The 20,365-nt window shown below is 39.4% G+C and overlaps 1 protein-coding gene and 1 long non-coding RNA gene across 3 annotated transcripts in view; one reads left to right on the top strand and one right to left on the bottom strand.

Moving 5' to 3' along the window:
- Nucleotides 1-11,712, bottom strand: part of LOC134223688 (centrosomin) — a 119,982-nt gene extending 108,270 nt beyond the window's left edge. Inside the window, exons 1-2 of one of the 2 annotated variants that reach the window (XM_062702869.1) lie at nucleotides 11,441-11,712; nucleotides 11,191-11,357 (exon numbers count right to left, since the gene is read on the bottom strand). In XM_062702869.1, coding sequence (XP_062558853.1) covers nucleotides 11,191-11,285 — 95 coding nt within the window. In that variant the 5' untranslated portion in view covers nucleotides 11,286-11,357; nucleotides 11,441-11,712. Of the gene's footprint in view, nucleotides 1-11,190 lie in introns of both variants that reach the window. The other variant, XM_062702868.1, reaches the window with a different exon arrangement.
- Nucleotides 11,713-15,130: 3,418 nt separating this feature from the next.
- Nucleotides 15,131-15,907, top strand: LOC134220363 (uncharacterized). The gene is made up of 4 exons (XR_009981872.1): nucleotides 15,131-15,236; nucleotides 15,297-15,379; nucleotides 15,445-15,514; nucleotides 15,568-15,907. It is a non-coding gene; the product is annotated as an uncharacterized LOC134220363 (long non-coding RNA).
- The last annotated feature ends 4,458 nt before the right edge of the window (nucleotides 15,908-20,365 follow it).

Raw genomic sequence — 20,365 nt, 5'->3', positions numbered from 1 at the left:
AAGTATCACGCTTGCCAGGTATAATAAATGATTGATATGAAGCAATTATATGGTTCAAAACGGTTGTTACATTACACCACACTTATCTGAGAAAATGCTAATTTGTTTAATATAACATTCTGAAAAACGGCATTCTTCCAAAGGTCATTCTGAAAAAGGTAGAATCCACCAAAAGCCACACTGTGAAAGTTACAGACCGCATAATGCTATATTGAGAAAATGAATTCGGGAAAATGTTTTTCGGTTAAATATAATACATTCAATATATATTGCTTATATATTTTTTCCTTATGCTGGCCAAATTCGCCTGCATCAAAATAAAAGATCAGATTAGTTCTTATTCTCATTCTCAATTCATTCATCTTGACATTTCGAGACGAGCCAGCCTCGGGCTGAAAGTCTCGGTAATAAAGAATAATAAAAAAATCTTTGCATTATTTCGAGCTAACGCCTATTTTTGAAGGACCACATCTACCATTTTCTTACTTTGTAAAAATGCCTTCTTTTAAAGAATGCATCACTTCCCCCATTATCATATTCAGGGCAGATACATGTTATTAAAGAACGAATAATAACATTCAATATCTGGTGAAACATCCACTGAACAAGGGACACATTTACCATTGCATTATTCCGAGCAGATGCATTCTTTTTAAAGAAGGATAACATTCACCATTGCCTCTTTCCGTGCAAACGCATTATTTTTGTTTACAAGGATTCACATCCACCATTGCCTCCTTAGAGAACACTGTACTCTGATATCTTTATAATTCAACAACACATGGAGGATCAAGAACTACAAATACCACCAAAGGCTATTCAGCTGATAATCTCCAATAAGACACTCTTGAATGTATCTTTGAACGCTGCTTTTTTTTCGGACGCATACAGTCGATTGCGAAGATGTGTTTGCAAGAGGTATTTTGTTTTCGGGGAATTGTTCCATTCGGGGAATTGTTACATTCGGGGAAATTGCATTCGGGGAATTGTTACATTCGGGGAAATGACATTCGGGGAATTGGTTTTCGTTATCTTTACAGATACGTATTGTGAGGCCGTCTTCAGTGTCTCGTACTTTTCTTAAATATTTCATCGAAATGTTTCGTAAAGCTGGATCAAAAGGACTAATAGTTTTAGGTTGTTTTAGTATGGTTACATTTTAGTAAAGATATGTGATTGTACGACAATTCCCCGAAAACCAATTCCCCGAATGCAATTTCCCCGAATGTAACAATTCCCCGAATGCAATTTTCCCGAATGTAACAATTCCCCGAATGTAACATTTCCCCGAATGTAACAAATCCCCGAAAATAAAATAGTTTTTGCAAACACATAATTGTCATCGACTATTGACGCCCGAACAGAGCAGCGTTCAAAGATTTGTTCCAGAGTGTCTCTTTGGAGATGCCGAACATGACCAAATCTTTCGATAGTATTGTATGCCCTTGATATTCTTTACTGTTAAATTATATATCTTATTGTTAAATTATAAAGAAAATATAATAAAGTGTTTTCCTATTCATTTTTTCTAAAATATTCGAACATGGGCTGAATTTATTTGGTGGAGCAGAATCGCGAACATAAATTCCGTTTGAAAGCATCATGGTAAAAATTTGTGAAATCAAACTCCTGTCCTATGTAAGGTCTATCTCTTCTTAAGAATTTGCTGTAATCATGGATATGAATCCTTAAAAAAAATAATGCGTATGCCCGGAATAAGGCAATGGTGAATGTGACCCCTTCTTTAAAAGTAGTACATCTACTCGGAATAACGCAATGGATTAATTTGATCTCTACTTTGAAAGTAGGTGTTTTTCCAGAATAATGAAGAAGTGAATGTTATTCCTTCTTAAAAAATCAGTATCTACCTGATATATGGAAACGGTAGATATGATCAATTCATTAAAGTTAGGCGTTAGCTCGAAATAAGCCAAAGTAGAATGAAATTACTTTTTCAGAAGTAGAAATTTGCCTGCAATAAGGTTATGATAAATGTAGTCTCTTCCTTTGATGTAGACGAGTTTGGCTGGAATAGATATAATATATGAGATCGCATCTAGCAATGAATATCAATTATATAAACCGAAAAAATGACGTGTTCATTCAAAGAAGGCAATATCTCCTCCATTGTCCTTATACTGCGTAGACGCGATCATTTAAGGAAGGCATTATCTCCTTCCTTCGTTTTACTCCAGGCAAACGTGTACAATTGAAGAAGGGTCTATCTACCCTCTTTGTCTTATATTGGGCAAACGTGTTCATTTGAAGAAGGCATTATAACTCGTCTTCCCCTAATACCGGGCGAAGCGATTATAAAAAAAAAACATTATACCGGAAGACGCATTAATTTTCTTCTTTTATCCCTATCCTTCTTCCTAATTTTTCCATTCTCTCTTCCTACATCTCACTTCGTATTTTGCTCTATCTCGCTCCTCAATTGTCGGGAATTGTCGTACAATCAAGATATGTAAAAACAATGCACTGAAATGATTTAAAGGCAGTCTGAGTTGTGCAATGATTATTGTTTGCAATTATTCTTCCCGGTATTGTGTAGCCAGGTGTCCGAGGTTTGAATCTTTGTGTTCGAAATAAATAAGCTGTCCGAGGTTTGATTGTTTGAATCAAACAAAAGCCGGACATTTTCATAACTTGCATCCGCTTGTCATTCAATGTTTCAGAAAATGTGGAAATTTCCTTCAGAAATTTTAGGAATTGCTTTTAGAACACCTCCGCAAATGCCTTCATGAATTGCTTCGGTATTTCGCACTGAAATTATTTCCGAAATAGATGTAAAATTTGTTTAGAAATTCAGCAAGACTTTTTTTTTCATATTTTGCATGAACTTTCTTCAAAAATACTTCAACTTCTAGAAATTCTTCAACAACTTTTTCAGGACTTTTTCGAGAGTACATCGCCGATGTATCATTCAAGAATCTATTCAAACAATCTCCAGGGATTCAAACCAGAATTTTTGTTCGAGAATTTCTTCAGTAAATACTCCACGAATTATTTCATGCAATCTTTCAGGACCTTATTCGGATTTTTCTACAAACATTTCATCGTGAATTCTTCTAAGAAAATAATAACCCAGCGCCATTCATCGGATTTTCTAAAAAATACCTTGAGGGATTTTTGGGGGAATTTCAAAATAAATTTCCTAGGGAACTCAAAGAGGTATATCTGGAGAATTAATGCAGTGAATTGCATAGAAATTCCTAGATGACTTTATAGGGGAATTTCCGGAGGACCCGGTGGAAGAAAAATGAGAAGAACTCCCAGGGTAAATTCTTTAGGATATTTTGGAAGAATTTCTGAAAAAAATTAGCGGTAAAAATCCAGAACAGTTGGGAATAGCACCTGGAGAATTTTTCAGGATAATTTCGGCAATAATTTCTGGAGAAGTTATGAGGGGGTTGATGACTGAAAATGTACTTTTGAGATTGAAGTCTTTCGACAATAGCAGATTTAATAAGTATCAAATACGATTTTTGCTCCGACACTTCGATAAGTTGGATGTAGGAACAATAAACGCTATGCTTATTAGGACTGCTATCGCCAAATGAATTCGACCGTTTCCATGGCAACTTCTAAAGAATTTCTAAACGAATTTCGAGCAGAACTCTTGGAGGAATATCCAGTAGAATTCTCGGGAGTTTGATGGGATGTGAGTAGAAAGCAATTTTATGTCAATTTCGAAAGGAATTCAAAGGAAATTTCAGGAGAGTTCTCGAAGTAATGTTTGAAAAGTTCTTGTATCTGTAAAGTCATCTAATGGAATTCTCATGTGAATTTCTGGAGCAGCTGGATAAAGGAATTCCTGGCGGACCATTTGAAAGATTTCCCGCAGGAAATTCTGGAGCAAATTTTGGACGAACATTCGGAGGAATTTCGGGATGAGCTTCCCAACTTCTATAGGAAATCCTGGAATATCTTCCGGAGGAATTCCTTAAGATAATTCAGAAGGAATTCGTGAAAGAACTGTCAGATAAATTAGTGGATGAATTTCCGCAGGAATTTCTGGAGGAACTTCTGAAGCAATTCTTGGAGGAACTTCCGCAGAAATTCATGTAGAAACTTCCGGAGGAATTCCTGGAGGAAGTTTCGTAGGAATTCCTAGAGGAAATTCTGTAGGGATTCCTGGAGGAACTTCCGGAGAAATTCTTGGGGGAACTTCCGTAGGAATTTGTGGAGGAACTTCCGTAGGAATTCCTGGAGAAACTTCCGCAGGAAGCTTTCAAAAACTTTAGCCTAAAAAAAAGAAATGAAAAAAAAAATGTAAATGTAAATCAATGAAAACAATAAAATCAGTCCACCTAAAGTGCTATTTTGGACCTTTCTTAAGTGATTGTTTTCATTATCTTCCTTATTGCACGAGAAAGGAATAATCGTTGCTGGTTGAATTAATCTGATCAACTGATTTTACAATACACTGGATCAATCAAACTTCTACGGTGCTGGGAAATACGCGTATAAGAATTTACTTTTTGTTTTAAATTTATAAAATCCGCTAAACGATGATGATGATTGAAATTAGAATCGACTCATCAATTGATATTAAAATGACCAGCAATTACATTTAGTGATTGGTTCTTATCGTCCGCTGAACTGAAAAAGTCGTTTCTTCCGCTGCTTTGAGACCCTCACTGCTTGTACTCTCAGCGCTAAGTGTTCCTCGAAGTGCCTCTCATACACTTTTCGGTCACCACACGTCCGCTACCATCTTCATTCCTGCACATCCCGGCTCGTGACACGAACCTTTTAAGGGATGCGTTGAGTTTCCTGATAACTTGCGTGATTCTTAAGAACGGTACAGCTGTTCCATCGCCTTGCATTCCGCTTCAGGCGGCGTATCTTCATCCGAAAGAAGTGGGTTTCCTGTCTCCGTCTATAGCGTTCCACGTTCTGCCGGGTCCCTTGCTGTTTCCCATCATTACCTGAACTCAGGCGTTGCCAGTGGTTCTAGCAACCAGCTTCATGGACCCCAAATTACAGTCGCCTCTCCACATCTCGATATTGAAGGGATCATCGAAATAGGGAGAAATCAGGGGTCTGCGAAGCGGCCATGTTTCTGATGCCAGCATCAAAATCATCAATTAATTTAATACGAAGGCGTAATCATTATTATTGAAAGCTGTTAATGAAAATGTATTTTGAATATCGTGATATTTTGGCGAAGTAGAGCGCTTGGTGCCGATTGAAATATGAAAATTTATTAAAGGCATCAATATTCTTGTTGAAATAGCACCTCGCATTCATACTTTCGCACAAGTTCTTGAAAAATGATGAAAAATAATTACGTCCGTTTGGAAAAAATCACTTCGGAATAGTGGTTTGTTTACAAAATAGAATTGTCAGTGGGAAACCCAATTTCAATAGAACAATGGGAAACTCAAAGATGTTGGCAGTGGGTAGGATTGGGGTTGCCAGATACCTGGGAGAAATCGAGAAATGGATGGAAAATTCAAATGGGTTCTAGATTCAAAAAAACTCGTTGTCATGAAAAACGACGTTTGCTGTGGTTGATATTCTCGGGTACTTATTCAAAAGGACGTATGTCATTTTATAAAAATAGATTCAAACGTTGTTTTCTCCACTCTGATAACACTCCCACGCAAACCATCACCATGGACGGGTAGGATGAGGCTTCGGCTACCAATTCGTGGTGTTGGTTTGCGTGGGAGTGCCATCAGTTTGGACAAATCGAAGTACGAATCTTGTTTACAAAATCACATACGTCCATTTGCATAAGTACCGGAGATATGTTTGTTATTGTCCAAAGGTGATCTAGTAGCCTAAAAATTTGAACATATCGACATAAGGAGAGTGAATCCAGAACTAAATATAATCAGAACACATCGAGATAGAGAGATATCGAGATGTAGAATGCCAAAATGTATGTAAATTTAAGGGACCCAGGAAAACAGGGAGATATATCCAGATATGGAACATTGAGATATAGAGAGTCAAAGGTAATATGTATAATGTATGATGATCATCTCCAAGTCTGCTATAGGATTCATCACGCCTATTTCCTAAAACACAACACGCGCTATTGATTCCCAGAAATAATAGCACACTAATAGGGTAGCGAACCCAGAAATCGCCCAGTTTACATGTAAATATTGAAAACCAGGCCATAAATCATAAATTATGATGGAATTTATTTAACAGTTCTGTTTCTATTTTCTGATTATACTTCTTTTGCACATTGCAACGTAGAAAAGCATAAAAAATACTAAAAATTGGCTGAAAATGCGAATTTGGTAATTCCTTAATTTGAACCTAATTTCGATTTCGACCCCCTCAAACCCAATTTTCGCCCATAGTTGGGACCAGTTTTCGCCCATTCTTCTTCTCTTCTTGCTGCTTCTTTTTAAGCTCATTTGCTATCTTTCACTCTTCTCGCACCTTTTTTTCTGTTTTCCTTCTCTTCCTCCAGATATTTCTTCTCTTGCTCTTTTCTGGAAAACTCCTCAATGAACTCATCTGATGTCAAGACATGATACCGTTTTGATTTGTACTCCCGTTGAGTTCCACGTTCTAGAATATGAAGCGGCGCCAAACACTCCTTCAAAGTTGGCTGTTGTATTTTGGGCATATCAATGCCGCTCCTATAAGCAGGTAATGTTGACGAATTGTTGTCCATGATGATTTCGGTATTTTCTTCTTCACGATTTTCAATAGCTTCAATAGTTTCTGGTACAGTTTCCTCCAGAACGCGGAAAATTTCAAAAAGCGCTTCTTCCTTGACGTTATCGAGTACGATGAAATCTCGTCTAAACTTTTTTAGCTCGCGTTGGTCCAATAATTGCTGCGCATTGCTCAAGTGCTCGTTTTGCATGTTCCAAGTCTGTCGTCGTATTCAGCTCCGTACGTCATCTTCTTCTGTCTCTGCCGATATGGTCATACATTTCGAATAATCGAAGGCACTGTGATTCCAAGGAAAGATACCCGAAGCTCTGAAGCCGTTTTTAATGCTCGTCGATGTCAAAGAATGGCGCAAACAGTCTTGAAGAACAACTGCGAAATTCGGCAATGTTACTCTACGAAGCGGATTATCTTTACGGAACCTCTCTACCGCCTTTGGCCAACCATTCTTCAGTGGCTTAAGGTGAAGGTGGGTTGAGTACCAAAACAAAGCTTTGATAGTATTGGTACAGTAAAAACTTTCATATACTGTAGTAGTATTGGTGTCGTATTTATAAAAAACAAAGAATATTAGTAGGGTGATTCAAAAAACGACCCAGTATCATCACGCTCACTCTATTCCGTCCCATGCTCCGAGTGTCCAAAAAAACCGATTTGAACAAAAACTGGTTGAGCGCAAGCCGGTTCAGGTGTGTATGAAAACTAGAATGGGAAACTAAACCTTTTATTACACTGATAACGGCGCTTTACCTCCAAACGCTGGCGAAAAGAGAACCCACATTGCTGAAACCAACATTCCAGAGACTTCAGTGAACGAAAACCGCACCGCAGGAAAGATCCATTGATTACGTAACGCAAATATAGCATTTTATACTCATCCTTATGTCACACTTTTTGTATGAAGTATCTTCCCCTGGTACGATAGATATCACAGACAAATTCTGGGTATTTTGTTGAATTTCACGTTTCACTGATGCCTTCTGAGAAGCCTAATTATCATGCGAAAGAATCGCAACCTCGATTAAAATCGACTCCCAACTATTGGAACGACTATTCAATATGGATTGTCTATGAAGTTGAAGCTCTTAAATATTTCATCCCGTCATATGGTCTCCCCCCTCGCCATCGCCCAATGACGGAGTGCCAGAATCAGAATAATGTTAAATTCAACCTCGCCATATCAACTGTCATACAAACCTGAAACGACCTGCGCACGGTAAGCCTATTCAAACCAGCCCAAACCATTGGATGACACCCAAATTAAAAATCATAATCAACTGAGCGTGGCGAAGCAAAATTATTTTTTGAGCCACCCTACTTATTAGTTTGCTGCTGCCGGTGTCGGTGCACCGCGGTGTTTACATTCGCTCCGCGATCAGTTTTTAATCGTTTTTTTCGGGCAAATCTAGCAGTTTATACTAAGTTTTCGGTTCAAATAAGTGACTGATTTCAAAAAGTGGTGTTTAATTTGCATTCTATCAACATTTCGGGCTGCTCATGTGCGGAGAGTAAAAACTTAATTTTTCCAATGCCCTTTGAGAAGAAGTGAAGTGCAGTGATGAACCCAACAAATCGCGGACGGCTATTAAATTGGCACGAAACTGCTAATTTATACTACAATTCGAGCTGGAATACATAGGATTCTTTGAAGAAACATGTTCATTATCACGGGAAGTAAGGAAATATGCTGTGAACAGGTTAGTAATTTGAATAATTAACTTTTGTTCGATGCTGTTCGATGCATTCGAATGTTGGTGGGAGAGGAGTGCGGGAGGTGTAGGGTTGGCCCGTGGAAGGTCCGGTGCCATATTGGCTGCCATCGTGGTACTCTTCCAACTATGTCCTTAAAAGCCGATACATCAGTTGGATGCATAATCCTTGTCACGTTCGGAGACAGAGCTATGAGGATAACTCCCATATCCCGGCACATGTTAGAGGTTTCCAGATTAACGTGACTGCTATGTCCATCGACTATAAAAATGACTGTCTTTTTAACTTGCTTTTTCTGGAGATATGGGTTCAACAGATTTCGGATGTAATCGCGAAATACTACTGTTGTCATCCATCCGCTGTCCGACTTGGCGATACCCCAAGAAGATGGGACGGACTTGGCAACATCTTGCGGAATACTCTTTTAGGGGTATATGATACAAGGAGGTACAGTTTCCCCTGCCGCGTTAAAAGTGAACATAACAGTTACGTTCAATTTACTGCTGTTTCGTTCCACATCATACACGTTTCGGCTTCCTCGTAGTGCTAATACGGCCTTGGATTTTGGATTCAGCTGAAAACTGGTTTCATCTCCGTTGAATACTCTTCGCGGATCGTCCAGTATATGCATCAAGTATTTTTCAGCTAAATAAGCTTCCACTTTGTGGAACCAGGATCTGATATTATCCTGTGAAACCTTCGCACTAACGCTTGTAATAAACTCAGGGGTTCGGAGTACCACATTAGGTCGCCTCTTCATGAATAGTTTCAGCCATTTTTTCCCTACATCAAACGATTGCATACATTGAATACATAGATGTACAATAGAATAGCTAGCAATATAAACCTGGACGGTTATTGATGAAAGGATTCTCTCGTAGATTCCGATCGAGGAAGGATTTGATATTATCCTGCAGATTAAATATCAAATATCCATGACTCTAATTCGCTTTCTTCCTCTATCGTCAGTACCGGCATTGGACCGGAGCGATAAACTTGACGTTCCTTTTTCTGTAAACGAGAACAAATCGTCGACCTGGAAACTCCAAGTGCTTGGCTGCTTCATTGATACCCATTTCTTTGCCGCGAACTTTCCGTACAGCAGCAGAAATTTCATCTTGGGAGTACGATGTATGGTATTTCTTACGCTGTGCCTGTATACAATAAGTGAAATGTACTAAACACTTACGAAACCTGATGAAATTTAAAGGCTTCTTACCATTTTTATGTTTAAATCCACGTTTTCTAGAAGAAGTTTTATAATTTCACCAACAAAACGAAAACTGGAGTCGCACGAAAATTCCGAACTATATATGACAGTTCGCCCAGGACGAAATCTGGGTCGACTGCTTTGATCAGGAACCAATTTTCGCCTACTAGATTTATTTAATTTTTCCATGTTAAATCATGAAATTTAATGAAAATCATCAAAGAAAACGATAAATTAGCATAACATTTAGTTACAAAATTGAACTAAAAATAACAATCCATGAGTAACTCTATATATGAGCATTCGTTGTTTTTTCTCTTTTTCATGAGTGATACACTAAAAGTACCTTCATACATAACATGATTTTCAAATGTTTACAGATCCATTACCTTTTACAGATCCATTTTAGTAAGTAGTTCAATTCGATATACTATATAAAGGAGATAATTGTATAAAAATAAATTAGTTTTACCAGGTTTAAACAATTGGAGTTTGCGGAAAATCAATATTATCCAATAGGTGGGCAAAAACTGGAGTCAGGGCGATTTCTGGTTTCGCTACCCTAATTACTGATAAAGTGGTTCTTATTGCTTTCTGATCCAATAGCGTAATTCTGTTTGTTCAAAGATATGATATGTACATATGTTTAAAATTGATCCGAGCGAAATAACTTATCTATATTAGAAAAATTAAGGAATTCAACTGATTTTTGAATGATTAACAATTGGATTTACCGGATATTGAACTGCTTGGGAATCTCTGTATTTCTGAATCACAAATTTGGATCACATTCAAAAACTAAACTAGCTATAATGCGACTGAGCTCTTATGTATACGACAACGTGTTGTCTCGTATCAATTAGGACTAATAGGAGAAAATTGTGTACTCGTTCAAGTTTTATTAAATAGATATTAATTGCGAGAATACATGTTATGAACATTGAGCAACTGCCCATGTAAAATATTCACATAGATCTTAATTTAGTTTTTTACGATTTTCTTAATTTAACTAACCTAAAAGAATGATCCTGCCGTGAGGTTTTGCAGCCACGAGTTTTGCAGCCAATCCCTCATAATTATTATCTATTGAGAAAATAACTCTACCTTACCGCGTCACCAGAGTTCCAAGAAAGGATGTACGTTGGATCACATCAGTGCTTCAATGTCAGATTTTATGTGACGCGGCACTAAACAAAAATAGCAAACATGCGATTCCTACGACAGGACATGTCTTTGATTTCCATCTCAGTGCTGCTGAAGAATAAACACACCCGAGAAGGCACACCAATCTCGACATCTCGACCAGGTCACATATGCGGGGGAGGTACATTCAACGAAAACTGTTACGATTTATTGAACCTCAATTACCAGAAGTGTACCTGATTTAAATTCAACTGTCTCAAAATTTCACCTACCTATTGATGATGTTAGTTTGCGTGGGAGAGCTATCAGATTCGTCAAATCGTCGTTTGAATCTTTGTTTACAAAAGCAGATAAGTCGTTTTGAAAATTTTGTCTTGAAATGTAGTTTTTAGATTTAATTTGACTTGATTCATAATAACAAACAGTTAACGTTATTGTCTTGAAAGCAAATATAATATTAATAATTAATAATCACTCACATGCTTTCCCGGAAGGAGGCAAGACATTCCCGAACCTGGCTTAGGTTGGCTTCATCCCAGGTTTGGTTGCTTTCTTGCACATTGGAATCACTCATTGTTCTGAATTTCTTGCTTTAGTGTCACAAAATTCAATAAACTTATCACGAATACGATCTCAAATTATGAAACTATTGATATGAAATGAATATAAGATTCCAACTATCTAGTTGTTATCGAACTGCAAAATTACTCAACACAACGGTGCACTCACTAGGCCGACTTATGGCGGATCAATTCGCATTTGATGTGGTGTATTAAACTTGGCACTGATTTTAGCACTCGCGAATATGACCGAAGCTTAACAGCCTCACTACCCCGAAGCAGATGCACAAATTAAAATAAATTGAATAAAACAAAATCACAATTCGTTTACGAATAAACCACGGAGACGACAAACAACATGGGTCAGAAAACGTCGGCCGCGAAAAAAGCGTTATTTTTATGCTTTTTATGTTTCGTTCTTGTCCGATTCAAACACAAACGCGAACAACGGCAGTGCTGGCAGCGCAAGAATATTAATTGCAACCATCACAACAAATACGAGAGCGGAGAGCCCACGCACACGCTCAACATTTAGCAGAGAATATGCATACCTTTTTAAATATATGCAAAACATAGTTAAATATGCTGAAGATAACTCGCTATTTATGGGTTTATTTCAAAATCCGCATAGTAAAAATCGGCAATAATCCAACGTGTTTTAATTTGAGAAGAGGCTCCAGCGATGTATGATTTTCTATAGTGAATCAAATTCGATCACGAGGATGTGTTTAGCGTGTTCTATGTTTGGATGTTATATTTACAGGTTCGGGCGAGAGAGCCCAAACGTGTTGGTGAAATGAAGTACCTAATCACTAATCAGTAACTTTGTTCGTGTCGTAGGACGATGGCGGTGGATGGGGGGTGCCGGAAACAAAACAACGCTGACGTTAAACGCATGAATGTTCCATGCGCTATAGCGTCAACAACCAGCTGATCAGGGATGTTTACCTTTTTTGAGCTACTAACACGAACAAAAGGCACGATCAACCGGACCTGCAGAAAATAAATACATTGTAGCGTGTTTATGCAGCAATGTAAAATCTAAGGTGAGGAACAACACATTTTGTGTGCGCAGTGAAAAAGATTTCCACTACTACTTTCAAACGAGCTGCCATAAGAAACCGTGCGATTCAATGAACCTACGTCTCCGTTGTTAATGTTCGTCAGTTAAAAGTTATTCCACCATCCACTAACACGCTTGCATTTAGTCTTCTTCCTCGCACCTTATGACGTTTGATTTCTTTGAATTTTTCATCATCCACTAATGCGCTTGCAGTTGGTCATCTTCCTCACCTTAGTATCATTTCATTGCTTTGACAGTTAGCACAAAGAGCGTTACATTTCCACTCGTTCCTACATGCACGGAAACCTGAAATCTACACGGTTAGAAAAAAGTACCTACACGGACAGATAAATCAACCCAAACTTTGAGTTCAATATACGCACTATTGAGAATATCGCTGAAAAAATTTACCCAAATTTGGGTAGTTTTCCCTTTCTTTCTCATGATTGCTATCAAAACTAGAGCAAGATGCAAACACCTCACCGAGGTTGCTCAGCCCAATAACCCAAATTTGAGTAAATTCAATATTCTCTATTTTGGGTTGATCAAGGTCCGCTTTGGATAAATTAAACCCAGCTTTGGGTAAATTGTTTACATGGGATTAAAGGCAAACTACCTAGTGCCAGAAAAGTCATTTTACTCAAATTTGGGTTATTGGCCCAAACCACGGTTTTGAGTGCAAACAACCCACTTTTGGGTAGTTTCAGTTTTCAGTGTAATATCGTACCTACACTCAGAAATAAATTTATACCAAATAGATTAAAAGTCATGCTAAATGGCTATTCGCCTGGTTGACCCCAAATTCGTATTTTATCCAACAATACCTGGATAGTATAACTTTAAAATATTGTGATTTAGTATAAGTTAGCTTTATGGCATTTTTTTTTTAAATCTGATTCAAAGTTTTCAGGTTTATGTTGATTTGTTTTCATTCTTTTACTTTCCTACACACTTAACTCATTTCACCGTATTCGGTAAATTTTACCGAAATCTCAACAGCAGAACTCTTCGGTAATTTATTTTACAGATTTTTGTATTTTTTTCCATTGTGCAACTGTCAAAATCACCGAAAATCAGTAAAATTATTTACCGAACAGTTGAGATTGTTGTTGAGATTTCGGTAAAATTTTACCGAATTCGGCGATTTATAAAAATAAAAGTGTGTAAATAAAAGTCTAAACAAATATTTTCATTTTTATTAGTTTACAAATCGTAAATATACAATAAGGGTGCGGCCAGAGTAGACGCGAAGTGCGATGCGAAGCGTCCATACGATTTGACAGCTCCTTATTATTGATTGTTATTCCTTCGAGTGTGGTTTTCGCGCGACGTCGCGTTGACGCGTCTACTCTGGCCGGCACCTAAATCAGTGCGTGTGGTTCTTTCTAAAATTACGTAGCACTAAATTTTGTGATTTTGGACCCCCTTCCCCGATAATTAGCACTAACTGGGTACATACGAACCAATCGCCCAAAATGAGCGCTGAATTCGGGTATACTACCCAGAAACTGGGTATTAAAAACAGAAGTACCAAAAGCGATGTTGGGTAGAGTGCCATTGTACCGCGGATGACAGCCCAAGTAACCAAAAGTTCATTTAAAAGTACGTATTTCGCTTAATCAGCTTGACTGAAGTGGCTTTATAGCATTCTAAGCAGCCTGAATTTTAAGTCGTTGAACGAGCCTGAAAGTTCCTTCACGAAGTTATAGAGCCTTCTGAGAACTAAAAGAACTAAAACTAAAAGAAAAATTATTTTCCGGGTGGTTAAAATTATATTTTTTTTCTGAGTGATGGAATGGGAATTGTCAAAGTCATTTTTTATTTATTTAGGGTAAAATGCCCAATAGTGGACCCCCTAGTAGCGAAATTATGCTCTTCCTGGTATAAGGAGTGGAAATTTTCAAAATATTAACTTTGCGTGATATCTAATATCAAGCTCTGCATCTCCTCTTCACGATGCATACTTAAAACACTCAAATACTCGACGTTATTCTTTGAAATTAACATTGTAAAGTTGGACTAAACTTGCCCTATAGTAGACCCCCTGGGGGTCCATAATAGGAAATTGCTACCCTATAGTCGACACTTCATTTGATTTTCATGTTTCGTTTCGGGACGTTCTTCTTCCCTATTATGGACCCCCCAAAATATTCCTATAATGGACACTCTTGTGTTTATTTTTTATAGAATTGTAAAAAATCAACTAATTTTACTTTCCAGAGCATTTTCAATGCATGTAATCAAATCATAGGACTGTAAGGTAGGTTCTCCCGATGGAATTTCATAGCAAAATGTTTCCATTGTGCTGTAATAATGAAAAAATGTCTGGAGGGTCCACTATTGGTTGAGGGTCAACTATTGAACATTTTACCCTATGTTTGATGTTTGGTCTCTTTCTTGCTCCTCCTCCTGATGGTGGTATTGAACCCGATGACTCAGCGTGCAAGTCCCCGCATAATCCGATGCGCCAGCGGACATATTTGAAACGAGTGAGTAATGTCACTTACTGATTAAGTGCAAATAATCTTCTATGCCAACATGATGAAATTTAAATTATAGTCTTTGCATCTACAGATCACAACACACCGATAGTGTAGTGGCTAGCAATTGCGGCTGTAATACGTAGTATGCATGTTCGAATCCCACTTCATCCTTATTATTTTATGATTGCTGTCACGACCCCTTGGTCGGCGCTTCTCACCAAGGCGATTACCACTGATCTACTATGATCGTGTATGTCATAAAGACAGGCGAAAGAGATAGATGACAGTTACGTTAGGGGGAAGACGGGTAAAAAGAAAACAAATTAAACACATGTGAAAAGCAGTGAATTATGAAATTTGATATTTTCTAATTATATACCTACAAATATTATTTAAATTCGTTATTACCGTCGCTAGAGGTAAATTATACAGCTTGGAATTAATTGGAGTAAATATAATTGAATTCAAATTTTGTCTAGCTACGTATAGATAACACAATAGGGCAGTATTCTACGGAATCAATTGTCGAGCGGATTGTAAACAATCTTAGTAAAACCTAATTGTGAGTTGAAACAATTAACCTAAATTATCTATTTATAATTGATATATATATGCATTGATTGATAGCGACAAATTCAAATAATTCCACGGATAAGCGGTCCATATTGTAAACGAAGAGTGACGAGAAAGACTAAATGTGAGTATTTTTTTTGAAGATTATGACACTCAACTGATCCTCTGTATTCGTAGGATAATTTTAACTCTCGCAATAAAGGAGATTAAAATAACAGAAGACGTCTCGTTATCTTTCTTGTTGACCAGGAAGTCAACAAATTAAAATTATCATTTAATACCTGTTAATGATGATCGGTAGAACTCCTATTAAAACCAGATCGGTGTCAGCAGCCAGCGCGGCTAATGCAGCGCCGACAGCGGTGGATCATGGCAACAACTGCAAGGCATGCACTGGCCAAGACAACACTCGAATGGTTCAGTGCGACCAATGTGACGATTGGTACCACTATGCGTGCGTCGAGGTCACGCAAGGTGTAGAAGATCGTGACTGGCTGTGTCCTGTGTGTCAACCATCCAAAGGAGTCGAACAGAGTTGCTTCGTGCATAATCTCCATACGAGTCAGTCAGTGAGTAATCATCTGTTTCCCAACCCAGTCGTTCGGGTATCATCGGTACCGTTGAACATTTTTCCTAGTATATCAGCAAGCTGCAACACAAATGAATCGATATTAACCCATGTCGCTTCGAGCAAGATGTTTCCACCCTTGAGTGTCAATAATGCGCCCAGTGCAATAGTATCACGAAACCCAGTAGAAAATACCGCCATGCTGATGCCGCCAAACACTTTCGCGTTAAGCAATATCACAACCACAACGCCCTTCACCGTGAACGTACACACTTCCAACGTTTTTCAAACAACGACCAGGCAATCCCAGTGTGTGACAGTGTCCTCAAGCCTCCATCAGCCGATATCTTCGATCGTGAATATTCCCCTAGCGTCGAGCACCATCGTTCCAACCAGAAGACCGTTACCTGAACAGATTTCGTACGAGCCACCAAAGACGACAACAGTTAAGCCGCGGAACAACGCGAAGCAAGGTTCCGGCGAAACACCAAGTCAACATTCTGGATCATCGAGAAAGTCTACTAAACAGTTACAGTTGGAGCTGCAAATGCTCGACGAAGAACGGAAGTTACAAGAAGCTGAATATGCGAGAAAAAAGGAATACCTTCGTAAACGATACAACTTGCTAATGGAGATTGCCAGTGACACAACATCTGAAATGGAGCTTGAAGAAGGGAAACAAAATGATGCAGTCAGAGAATGGTTGGACGGAGGAACTTCCGGGAGAAATATTGGTGCACCTTTACCGACGATGCATTTACAATCTGGGGAACATCAACATCCACATCGTAACCCTCCGACTACAGTCCCCACCGTCCAGCAGGAGAAAATACATCAACAAAAGGATCGTGTTCCGGCATTTATTGTACAACATTCCAGCCTGACGAGGCATCATGGACAGCCCGAGCAGACCAACAGTGTGGTTCGTGATTTCAGCCGCATGAGAATTGACGCAGGCCCGCGTGAAAGAGTTGGTTTTTACGATGAACGGTTGAGAAGAGACGAATCAATCGCACACAACGAAAATCATTATTCCCCATATGCACACGCTACGATGCAAGAAGACGATGAAAACAACATCACACGGAGCCAAATCGTGGCAAGGCAAGCGGTATCACGCGAGCTGCCAACCTTTAGCGGATCCCCGGAAGAATGGCCGCTTTTCGTTTCATCCTTTACGACTACTACCAACATGTGCGGATTCACACCAGAAGAAAACCTCGTACGTCTACAAAAGTGCTTAACTGGGAAAGCGCACGAAGCAGTGAAATGTATGTTAATGCATCCATCCAACGTTACACGGATTATTTCCACGCTAAAGATGCGGTTTGGAAATCCTGAAATTATTGTGCACAATCTGATAGCCAAAATCAGCTCAACGCCGGCACCTAAAGCTGAGAAATTAGATTCCATTATCGAGTACTCTCTTGCCGTACAAAATTTGTGTGCAACGATTGAAGCATGTCGGCTGGAGGAATATACATATAATGTAGCTCTTCTTCGCGAACTGGTGGACAAACTTCCATCATCCATGAAGTTCGAATGGGCCAAATATCGAAGAGACTTCCCTAACATAAACCTTTCTATGTTCTCTGCCTGGTTGTATGAGCTCGCCGAAACGATTTGTCCACTCGTTACATTACCTAGCGAATCAAAGGTGTTTCGATCAGCGAGGAGCAATCCGGTATATTTGAATACGCATGCCGAGGATATACGCGACGACGCCAGCAAAATCTCATCTAAGCTAACTGACAAGCCGTGTTACGTCTGCAAAGGTAGCTGTTCCAGTATCGAGAAGTGTCAGAGATTCAAGGAATTAAGCTACAACTCAAAATGGGCCGCGGTCAAGGAGTACGGTCTGTGTAGGAAGTGTCTCAAGCCTCACAGAGGTGCTTGTAGATCGCAACAAGTTTGCGGGAAAACGGATGTGAGTTTAAACACCATCAGCTGTTACATAACAATCAACGCGATAATGCTGCAGATTCAGATTGCGCGAATGAAAAAGCCTCCACATCTAAAAATGGATCTGATATACAGTGCAATACGCATCATTCGCCAACCAACAAAGTTTTATTTCGCGTCGTACCGGTAGTGTTGCATGGACCAGGGAAGTCTTTGAAGACATATGCGTTTCTCGATGACGGATCATCCCTCAGCTTTATAGACGCCACCCTCGCAGCGGAATTAGAGCTCATCGGAGAACGTGAACCGTTATGCATCAAGTGGACTGCGAACAAAAGCCGCATGGAGAGTGATTCAACGAAACTGGCTATGGAGATTTCCGGCACAAGGGATTATAACCGACGATATCCGATTCGAGGAGTTCACACAGTTTCCAGTTTGGACTTATTCTATCAAACTATCAACATGGAAGAACTTCGAGAAAACTATCGACACTTGCGGGGAATCCCGGTGGATTCATACAAGGACGTACAGCCAAGGCTCCTCATAGGAGTTAACAACGCAAACCTAAGTTACCCCCTAAAAGGAAGAGAGGGGCGAATATGTGAACCGATTGCGACAAAAACTCGGCTTGGGTGGGTGATTCATGGAGGAGCGGAACATAAAGAGTCCTTCCTAGGCTTCCATAGTATTCATGCTGTAGCGGTATTCTAGATTAGTTAATTATGTTTGCGTTGTATTGTACCTAATTGTAGAGTCAATACCGGAATTCAGTAAAGTTATCACGAACAACAGTATAAGATCACTCGCATACAATAAATGAATTCATGTCACTTACTGCACGGAAGTTCACTATGAAAAATTATTATCGTTCACTCACTTGGCGCGCTCGTTCACTCATCCAGCGAAACATGCTCTGGATCATCGTTGGAAAGGTTCTGAATAGACTAGATAGAGGCGAAGGATTCAAGAGAGAAAGGGACAAAACTAATAATTGGATCAAAAGGTAATCCGAAATCGTCTTTTGATAAAATCGGCCCACGATTTCCGGAACGAATGCGAAAACCCCCATTGCGACTTATCTGAGGCATTCCAAGTTCTGACTCGTCCACTTTATTCTGACCCGTGGAAGAGGCAGCAGTGTGAAGAATCTAATTTTTATACTCGCGGTGTGTTTAGGAGGTTTGTTCAACGTGAAAGTGTCTTTATATCCAGTGTAATTAATTATTAGATTTCCTTTCCATAGGCAGTGCTAAATATTAATAAATTAGCAAGTGCGGTACTGTGCGTGATTGTAGATAAGAAAACAAAAGGTAAAACAAAAAGAAATGTTAATCGCTTTGAGTCTCGATCCTTAGCTCATCCATGTATGCAGCCGTCCAACGGCTTTTTGTTCCCAGTATTTTTTGGACCACCGCTCCTCCTGCTCGGCACACCGCCCCTTTAGCGACACGTATTTCCACACTGTTGACCCCACGCGCCAGCTATAAAGTTCCCCAACGCCCGGCCGGAGTTGGAAGGAGTCGCGCCGACAACATCGCACTCCGGAAGAGCATACATTTGCGCCTGAAGACCGTTCACGCGACGACGTCGAGATTGGCCCACCAACCGCTCGATTTAGGTGCCATTCACTCCACACGCTTTGTTCACTGGGTGAACCAGCGCGGTCACAGCGACGCGACGCAGGAGGAAGACTTCGGTAAAGTAGAAGCACGTGAGTAAGCTTGTGATCGGAGACCTACAAATGTAGTGTATGTTTTCGAGAAAGCGAAGCTTGGAAGAGTTTTCTTATTGGAATAGCCTAGGTTAAAGCATGTAGAAAATCCGCACAGTGAAAGTCATTTAAATAGTCCGTTGCAAACCACTGGTGTCTTGAGAACTCCCGTAGCCAAGCACCATTGCTCTGTAAGAGTCTTGTTTCAAGACAATGGTTGCCACACACTTTGGGTCGTTAATGCAACAGCGATCTCTAGGATAAATCTCAATTAACATTACCACACTTACCATTGATTTTTCATGAACAGGGACAATATCTACAGTTTCGATACAATTTATTTAAGAAAACTAGAAATTAAAGCTTGATTTTCGAGGACCATGCATATTTAAGTTTATTCATATTCTAAGGGGACAAATGGTATGGAACACTCATTCATTGAATACTTGCTTATTTATTCTTCATACATTTATTCTACTCGTTGCGGCCGATATCGCTGTTCGTTGGTCGACATATGGTGAACTGGGGCGGGCTTCGTCGGAGGGGTGTCACAGGTACGGATTTCGCCGGCGAGGGGTGTCGGCTTGGCTATCACTAGCTTCCAACAGGGGTTCTTCACATTTTCCGCGGCAACTCGGCCAATGTAACGGGTGGCCTTGCGTTTCACTATGGGCCCGGGGAACGGTACCGTGTGCACTTTTTATTCGCGAATGGAGTCGGACAATCGAGTGGGATTCTATTAACGGGTAGGTCGGAATTATACTTGGTACACTTCCAGTGGCCCTATTGTT

This window comes from Armigeres subalbatus, chromosome 3 (genome assembly GCF_024139115.2).
Source record: "Armigeres subalbatus isolate Guangzhou_Male chromosome 3, GZ_Asu_2, whole genome shotgun sequence".
Classification (NCBI taxonomy): Eukaryota; Metazoa; Arthropoda; class Insecta; order Diptera; family Culicidae; genus Armigeres; species Armigeres subalbatus.
Note: the sequence above shows the minus strand (reverse complement) of the source record. Positions and strands in the feature narration are given on the sequence as shown.